At 44.2% G+C, this 9,758-nt stretch overlaps 1 protein-coding gene across 1 annotated transcript in view; it reads left to right on the top strand.

The window, feature by feature from the left end:
- SMG7 (SMG7, nonsense mediated mRNA decay factor) overlaps positions 1-9,758 on the top strand; it is an 83,800-nt gene that overhangs the window by 30,279 nt on the left and 43,763 nt on the right. Inside the window, 1 exon segment of the mRNA XM_025206158.1 lies at positions 1,075-1,207. Within this exon segment, the coding sequence (XP_025061943.1) occupies positions 1,075-1,207 (133 nt within the window).

The following is a 9,758-nucleotide window of genomic DNA, read 5'->3' as shown; positions in this document are numbered from 1 at the left end:
ACTTGTTGCAAAGACTTTCTAATATATTTCTTAGTGAGATTCCCCCCAAAAATGTTTGACCGTTTAACCTGCAAGTCTGGTGTTTTAGTCAGACAAGTGAACAATCAATTTTTCCCTCTGGAGCTGCTCTGTGGTAGGCTCTGGCATCTGCTTTTGTCGTGGAAAAGGCTTTGGGCATTTAGCCTCAAAAATTAAAAGGTAGCTCCCCCCGAGCTCAGTGTGTGAGATCTAGCTCCAGTTGAGAACACTGTATGAAGAGAAAGCTCAAAATAGTAGATTTGAGCCAGTCTTAAACACTGTTTCCTGCTCACTAATGTCAGCTTTCAATTACAAATGGACAATGCTGCTTATGTCTGAGAGTTCAACATACTCTCCTCCCTCTGAAGCACATGAGCAGGATACTTATTCGTAACCTAAAAGCAGTCCTGTTACTAGCACTCTGCCTGCAGCAGAGGCAAGCCTCACTGACCAAGATTCTCCTGCAGTGTGGGCAAGGATGGTGTTACTGTGTTCCCATCAGTTGTGAGTTTGAAGGGAGAGGGGGAGGAGACTGATTTTCACCTCTTACCATCAAGGAAAGGTAGGACAGAAAAGAAGTACCACTAACACCACCATCCTTGGCATCTAGGAGAGTGGTAATAAAGGAGCACCAGACTTATCAATACATCCTACTCCCTTAAGGGCAAAGATTCTCTACCAGAGATTAGGGATAGTGTACCTAGGTGTCTTATCTTACTTGAGGCATTCAGCACAACCTTCTTTTAGGATCCACAGAAAAGTCATGCCGGGCTTCATTCTCTCCACCTAGGTTTTGCCCTTCAATATTTGGGTGGAAGGGTTGCAACAGCTGACAAATGTTGGAAAAGGATGCACGTCTACATGTATTTGACTTGTTTCTACCACATGTTCCATTTTAACAATAGGCAGAACAAGTAAGGCACTAGAGTTTAAGTAGAGCACTGTGGCTTCTGTGCCTAGTGCACTGTAATTAAACAGTTCTTTCCCATTGTGTACAGGACTTGCTTCTGCCTGTGAGTCACTGTTGGAACAAATAAAACTGTGCTTTGTTCACAGCTGGAATCATGCCTTTAAGAATCAGATCACAACACTACAGGGTCAGGCAAAAAACCGAGCAAATCCAAACCGGAGTGAAGTTCAGGCAAACCTTTCTTTGTTCCTAGAGGCAGCTAGTGGGTTCTACACACAGGTGAGTGTGGAATACATCATGTTTTCTGTATGAATATTTTGCCTTGCATCTTTGCCTTTATGCTGAATGCAAGTAGGTCCTTCTAGTAGCATGGTCACTTGCTAAATTTAGTATGCTGCTTCTAGTTGTTGCTTATGTTCTATCCTTCAGAACAGATAAGCTCCCACAGTGCACTTGATCAGTTGTTTAATGCATAAGGATGAGGAAAGGGGAGAAATCCATCTAAAAATGATAAAATCCTATCCTTTTCAGTATATGCAACCATTCCTGTTAAAAGCCAAACAGTTATCTTTTGGCAGCATTTTACGCTTTCAATGGAAGCACTTTGCTATGGAAGTGGCATAATGTTCCTAATGAGATAAGGCTTCTAATGTTTTCTTTTTCTTTTTTTTAATTCTGTGAACTGTACCTTGTATATCAAGTTTATATTTAGAACAAGGGGCCAGATGCATTCCATAGGGGTCCAATCTGGCACCGGAGATTGGTGGCACAGCACTGGGTTGTCCTGCCCATCTCCTCTGCACTGTTTCCCTCTGCTGTGGAACCTGCTGCTCCACTGTACCTACACTTACCCTCTCTACGGAGGGAGTGAAGATTAGTGGCAAGGGTAAGTGTAGGCAGCTGGGTGTTTGTGGGGTGGGGGAGCAGAGGGGGAGAGATTTGTGGTCCATGGTGGAGGCTGGGTCACAAAGGGTGGCTGCAGGGTCAAAAGGTTGCTGGGCCCTCCTTTAGAAAGATGAAATTCAGTGGCTAGCCTGGGGAATGACATAGGAGGAGTTATGATTAATTTGAAAAAGGCACTGAACTTAAGCTGCTTTTCATAATTCTAACTGTAGATATTTTAACATTTTTGTTACCTAGCTTACTGCATGTTTTAATAAAGCTAGTGATTTTGAAATTCCCAGCATTATTCCAGCACCATTTTTTTTTTTTTTTTTTTTTTTGAAAATGGGTTCAACAAGAATTGCATTGCAATTCTGTTGTAGAGTCCCACCTTAAATGAAACATCCTCTCTCCTATCAAAAATTGCCATGTCTTGTGTAATACAGGCAGTCCATGTCTTAAGTCAAAACATTGTAACTCGGAACTAATAGTCTCATAAGAAACAATATTATAAATGGGGGATTGGTTCCTGAACCAAGGCCCAATACTCTATTTTCACTAAAAATACCCCAGAATTTTGTACTCGATCAATTATAGATGAGTAATATAGTTACCTTAATGTATTTATATTGTAAATAGCAATCATACTGATTTGGAAAGACTTCTTTGAGGTGACTTTGCTGGACTGAAAGGCTCTTGGTTGGACTTTTTGAAGGGTTCTTGGCTGGTGTCTTCCCAGTAGTCTTGGCTGCAGATTTTTCTGGAGTCCTGTCTGCTTTCTTAAAGAAGGTGTCCAAAGAAGTTTGTACAGATGTTCTCCAGGGAGATGAGTGATGCGGCGAACTTGCTCGCTGGCTTGGCCTCGCATAGGATCAAGTGTTGTAAAGTCGAAACTGATGTCATAAAGTTGAAACAAGGTGTCAGTTTATAAATATTGTGAGTGCGAAATGTTGCAACTCAATGTTGTAAGTTGAGGACTGCCTGTATTAATATGGTGCTGATGAGAACTCCTTTTGAATTGCTAACATTCAATGAGTTTGAGTAAGTTTTAAACGAGGAAAGGTTACTTTTCCACCTAATCCAAGGTACTGAAAAAGTAACTTTCAGCTCAGCAAGCAAACTTTGGTATCTAATTTACCTCATACCAAGTTTTACATAGAATGAGTCCACATTTGACCTAACTTGCTTCATCTGACATTTTAATTTCAGTTTGATCCCATCATATTGCTAGTTTTCCCCTTGTGCATCCATCACACTCCTTTTTTTTCCCCCTCCACAAACTGGGTAAAGTCCAAGAGTAGTTTGATTCTTTTTTTTTTTTTTTTCTTTTCTTGAGTGGGAGGTGTAGAGGAGTGTCATTTTTGTGGAGAGTTATCTTTTTTTTACTTGACACGATCTAATGGCTTAAAGTCAACCAAACTGCTTTTCTTAGAATCAGCTGCAGTGGGTATTGCCAGAACTAAAAATATATACAAATGGTTGTCTGACTGAATTTCTTTCTTCTTTGTTTTAGTTAGCTTGCAGTTGGATCATGTCACAGCTCAACACCCAAAATAGAGCAACTTTATTAGGTCTGTTTATCTTCTAAAGCAGGGCAGCCTTAAGGTTTTTCCTGCACATGTCTATGAAACGGCTTGAATTTGATTTCTGAAAAGAGGAGTCCTGTTTCTGCTGTTTTTAAGACATCTTTGAAGTTCAGTGATTATGATAGGAGAAACTCTCCTGACCGCTGAACTTAAGTCTTGGGATGTCATTTAATTGAATTGGCCAACTTCTGATAGTCTAAGAACTCATAATTGAGGCTTAGCTGGTATTTTACTGGTGGCTTTACTGTTGTCCATGTTGGTCACATACTGTGGTACCATAGTCTGTTTGTCTTACTCTGTTTCACTGCTAATTTTTTTTGCTTTTAATTTGAAGACCTAGTCCACGGTACCTAAAAAGTGAAGACTAATAATACAAAAAGTGTGACTCCTGTATAGATGGTATCTTTAAAAGGGAGAGAGCGAGCACAGACTATAACACTGCATTTTGAAAGGTGAAGTTTCCCTCCTAACTGGGCTTTTGAATTATCAGAGAGTGCCTCAAACTAGAACATTTCCATTTTTCTTTCGTTAATCCTGTAAGATTTTTTTAATACTCTAGTTGAGCAAAAATGGAAAATAATAATATATTCACATTTTTGTAATGTCTCTGTAAATTTTAGTAAATAAGGGCACTTAGTGGTTCCAGTGGCATCTCATTCTGACCTTCCCAGTAGGCAAAGCTTTAAACAGTTCTCTGACATTGCTTCTGTTCATTTGGGGGAGGCAACTGAAGCTTTATACAAAAGTTTCTTCTGGGGACTGATTCTTTCAGCACCTCAATGCTTTTAATATTTTATATGCTGCTGTCATGTCTGGACAATTGATAGGGGCTTGTATCACCTCTTGGTCCAGGATAACTTCCTATAGAGTGACATCTGTACTTTCCTCGAGTCAAGTTAGTCCTCCTTGTAGGGGTCTATCAGATGATCACATTAAAAAAAATCAGGGGTATGTGTTATTGGTAAAAACAACTGCAGGTCCCTCTTGTGCTTTCTATTTGCCTTTATCCAAGAACAATACCATCTGTTTATAAGTTTGCAATGATCTGTGACCCTTTGTCTTTTCCAGGTGGAAAGTATGCAGTGGTTAACATTATGGGCTTTGACAAATGTTACTTTTATAACGTTTTATCTGCTGTTTTAGCATAGCAAATAGCCTGTGGCCACTTAAAGTAACAGCATCTTTGTCTCAGGAAGGTTTTTATGACCGATTTTAACACATGAACAAGTATTCCTGTCCCTCAGTGTCCCTCAGTGCTCCTTCTCCCAAGAGAGATGGAGGGAGAGTAGCTAGCTCCCTGACAGACTGCCCAGCAGCCAGCTGGCAGGGAACCCTGCAGGGATTTGCTTGCAGGCAGCCCGGTCATCCTTGTTGCTAGGCAGTAAGGGTGACAGGACTGCCTGCAAACAGCAGTGGCAGGGGCTGATCAGGGGGTGTCTCTCTCTCTCTCTCCTCCTCCTCCCTCCCCCCCCCCCCCCCCCCCCCCCCCTGTCAGAAGCTCACAGGGGTCCATGTCACCCTTGATGCCAGGTGACAAGAGTAAAGGAACATATTTGGAAGCAGTCATGGCAGCAGGGGCTGAATGCCAGCAGCTCATTAAAGCACTGAGAACTTTAAAGGGGCAGCACCCAGAGCCCTCTAAAGCTTGTAGGGAGCCGTGGACAAGGGGCCCTCCTGCAAATGGAGACATCAGGGGCTGATTGGGAGTGGGGATCTACTGCCAATCAGCCCTTGCCACTCTAGACTACTATTATACAGCCCTGTCACTGTTGTCACAGAGCTGCAACAGTGGCAGGGGCTGATCAGGCAGTGAAGACTGCCCAAATCACCCTTACCTAACTTAGTAACTTGGGCACAGCCCTGTTTGCTTTTGCCAAACTTTATAGCACTAGAAAATGTGTCCAGACTCCAATCCAAGAACCACGTGGAACAAGTTGTCTTTTTTTCCTGTTGAGCCAAGAAAGGAATAGTTTTTACCTGTCCAGCAATATGCTCTTTTTTTTTTTTTTTAATCTTTTCTTGGGTGATGTGGATGGTGACTTTAGGGATTAGGATCTTTTGCCCTGGAGAAAGGTTAGGCAGTGTATTGCCAACTATTAAGGAGATACTGTTCCTGTAAGTGACTGACTCTTAAACCTTGCTAAGATGCTGTGGCCTAAGTCAGGCATTTTATAAGCAGCTACTCAGACAAATTTAGGTCCTGGGTATGACTGTAAACTGCATCCAACTGGAGACCTTGGTGGCAATGTGGTGGGACTATTTGTAATGGAAGACTGGAAGACCACACCAATTACCTTCAGTGCAAGTTGACCCCCTACTTACTTGTCTTCAAACTCAATTGTCTGTCTGAGCTGAAAGATAGTCTTTTTGCTTTAAAAATCTGGGAAAGTGAGTGGGAGAACATTCCTTGTAGTTCTCCCCAATATTTAGTTACCAAACTGTGTAGATATTTCCATTAGTAGTAGAATAATGCTTCCCAGTTTAAGAGCTTCTGCCAAAACTGTATGGGCAACAGTTTGAAAGTATTAACTTAGGTAAAGCTCAGTCTGTCCTTAAATTCACTCTCGTTGCATTTAATTGAGTAACTGTTTCATTTTTCTTTGAGATGCTTGTGTCTTTGGAGCTTTATCCCTGCACCAGTTTTTGCTGGTCTGGCAACCAAGTCAAATGTTTAAGTTTAGAACAAATAGCTTCAATTTTCATGTCTCTTTCTGACCCTAATCTCCGCACCTTATCTGAGGAGCCTTTCAAACTAAAGTTAGGAAGTACCTTCTCTTCTGTTGAGAGGGCAAATCTCTTCCTGGAAGAAGCTGAGTTCATTTCCCATTGTTGTCACACACTAAAAACAGGAAGCTGTCTCATCTTGGCATAAGAAATGAAGTGAATGTCTCTCCATTTAATTTCTTTTAGTCACTCATAAAGGTGACGTGCATATTGGAAAACATAGTGCCTATTTTTTTGTCCTCTTGTGAAGACTTGAGAAACAGAGAATATATACACTCATTCTATCATATAATGGGCACTTTCTTAACCTTTTTAACTGGAAAGGTAAAAGATATTTGAAAGGATATATTTAATATTCATTTCTGCCTATCCAGTTGTATTAAAATTCCTTCCTTCTTTCCCCCTCTCAATTGTCCAATTCAACTGCCTATGGCAGTTGAATATAAGGATGCTAAACTTTTGTCTAACTCACATTCCATTCTTCCCCTGTTGAGCAGAATGCTCCCTGCCAGCCCAAAGTTTCACTTGGTGATCAAGGAATATTTTTTTTCTCCATGAATTTCAATAATGGTACTTTTTTTTTTTTTTTTTAAAAGAGGCGAGTGAGTTACAGGTCAAATTATGTGTATTCGTAGACTTTCTGTTGAGAGCAAAAAGTCAGTTTAAGGAATCTGTCTTTCAAGTCTATTTCTTGGTCTTTTTGGGCCAGTCCAAAGGTGACTCACTATGATTGTAAACTGACAGGATAGAACACAATGTTCTAAGCCAGGAGTGTTAAACTCATCCAGTCCTGCAGGCCAAGTGAGTGGAAAGGGGCCAGTCCATGGGCTGGATCAGGGCCATGGACTTCCTCCCCTTCCCTGTCCCCCAGCATATCAGATCTGACAGCCTCTCTAGCCAGCATGGATCCTGGTGTGTCTAGAACAGGTGCTGTGTGCGGGGCAGTCTACAGACTACAGGTGTGTAACACAGATCCCAGACTGGCCAGAGGGGGTGCAGTGCTATACCTCATGCCCACCCCAGCTGGACAGCACTACCACCACGCATACAGCATGCGTCCCAGACTGGCTGGAGCAGGCACCATGTGGCACAATCCCAGAGCTGCCAGGTCAAGTGCAGCGTGCATCCTAAAGCAGGCACCACGTGTGGCATAGTCTAACTGGGGTGGGCACCACTTGTAGCATAGCGCCCAATCTGGCCCCATGGGATCTGCACTACGTACCCCCAGCTGGACTACACCACATACAATATCTGTTGTGGCTGCTCTGGGATCTTCATGACACAGAGTGGGTCCTAGGCTAGCTGGAGCAGCTGCCAGATCCTGTATGCTGGGGAAGAAGGAAGGGGGTCTGATCCAGCCTGTAGACTTGCCCCATGGTGTGCCCTGTGTGCGTCTGCTCTGACCCAGAGGCAGCACTGGGTGCCAGATGATGGGGCTCCACAAACTATATGTTTGATGCCAGTGTTAAACTATGTAGACTTAACATGTTTTTTCTTACAGTCTGTTGAAGTTGCTCTCTCAGGCATTCTTTGCTTAGTTTCTAGTATACTAATAGAGCAGGTAAGTGGTGTTGTGTACTTCCGCCAGACTTCATTCTGTAACTTGAAAATTTGTTGGCTGCCTAATTTTATAGAATTGGTATTGTAATATAGAGTAACTCTGTGCTTCTTAATTTCATAGTTTCATAGTTGGTAGGATCGGAAGGAACCTAAGCAGATCATCTAGTCTGACCCCCTGCCATGGGCAGGAAAGGATGTTGGGGTAAAATGATCCCAGCTAGGTGGCTGTCTAGCCTCCTTTTGAAGACCCCCAGGGTAGGGGTGAGCACCACTTCCCTTGGAAGTTGGTTCCAGATCCTAGCCGCCCTGACTGTCAAGTAATGCCTCCTGATCTCTAGCCTGAATCTACTCTCAGTCAACTTATGGCCATTGTTCCTCGTTACGCCCGGTAGTGCTTGGGGACTCTCCCATTGCCTGCTGGTCCCCCTTGGCAAGTTTATAGGCGGCCACCAGATCCCCTCTCATCCTTCTTTTGTGGATGCTGAACAGGTTCAGGTCCCGTAGCCTCTCGTCGTAGGGCCTGCCCTGATGCCCCCTAATCATGCAAGTGGCCCTTCTCTGGACCCTCTCGATGCTGTCCACATCCCTCCTGAACTGCAGCGCCCAGAACTGGACGCAGTACTCCAACTGAGGCCTGACCAATGTCACATAGAGGGGGAGAATCACTTCCTTGGACCTGCTCGTGATGCATCTGTGGATGCATGACAAAGTACAGTTAGCCTTCCTGACCGTGTCCCCACATTGGCGGCCCATGTTCATCTTGGAATCAGTAGTGATTGCAAGATCCTTCTCTGCCTCTGTTGATGAGAAGGGAGTTCCCCAGCCTGTAGATACGCTGCTGGTTCTTCCTCCCCAGGTGCAACACCTTGCATTTGTCCATATTGAAACCCATCCTATTCTCATCCGCCCACCTCTGTAACATGTCGAGTTCTAGTTGTAGCCTGTCACTCTCTTTCATAGATTCATAGATGTTAGGGTTGGAAGGGACCTCAATAGATCATCGAGTCCGACCCCCTGCATAGGCAGGGAAGAGTGCTGGGTTTAGATGACCCCAGCTAGATGCCTATCTAACCTCCTCTTGAAGACCCCCAGGGTAGGGGAGAGCATCACCTCCCTTGGGAGCCCGTTCCAGACCTTGGCTACTCTAACTGTGAAGAAGTTCTTCCTAATGTCCAGTCTAAATCTGCTCTCTGCTAGCTTATGGCCATTATTTCTTGTAACCCCCAGGGACACCTTGGTGAGTAAAGCCTCACCAATTCCCTTCTGTGCCCCATGATGAATTTATAGGCAGCCACAAGGTCGCCTCTCAACCTTCTCCTGCGGAGGCTGAAGAGGTCCAGGTGCCCTAGTCTCTCCTCATAGGACTTGGCCTGCAAGTCCTTAACCATACTAGTGGCCCTTCTCTGGACCCTCTCTAGGTTATCCACATCCCTCTTGAAGTGCGGCGCCCAAAATTGCACGCAGTACTCCACCTGTGGTCTGACCAGCGCCCGATAGAGGGGAAGTATCCCCTCTTTGGATCTATTCGTCATGCACCTGCTGATGCACGATAAAGTGCCATTAGCTTTTCTGATGACTTCGTCACACTGACAACTCATGTTCATCTTGGAGTCCACTAGGACTCCAAGATCCCTTTCTGCTTCTGTGCCTCCAATCAGGTCATTTCCTAGGCAGTAGGTATGCTGGACATTTTTCCTCTCTAGGTGCAGCACTTTGCATTTCTCCTTGTTGAATTGCATTCTGTTGTTTTCCGCCCAAATGTCCAACCTGTCCAGGTCTGCTCCCTGCCCTCCGGCATGTCCACTTCTCTCAATAGTTTTGTGTCATCCACAAACTTGGACAGAGTACACTTCACTCCCTCATCCAAGTCGCTGATGAAGACATTGAAGAGTATCGGTCCAAGGACCGAGCCCTGCGGGACCCCACTGCCCACACCCTTCCAGGTCGATACCGACCCATCCACTATGACTCTCTGGGTACGACCCTTTAGCCAATTTGCCACCCACCAGACTGTGTAATCATCCAAGTCACAGCCTCTTAATTTGCTCACCAGTATGGGGTGGGATACCGTATCGAAG

The sequence above is a fragment of the Alligator sinensis genome, unplaced genomic scaffold, assembly GCF_000455745.1.
Source record: "Alligator sinensis unplaced genomic scaffold, ASM45574v1 scaffold471_2, whole genome shotgun sequence".
Taxonomy (NCBI): Eukaryota; Metazoa; Chordata; order Crocodylia; family Alligatoridae; genus Alligator; species Alligator sinensis.
The sequence above is the reverse complement of the archived record's forward strand: the minus strand, read 5'-3'. Positions and strand labels throughout refer to the sequence as shown.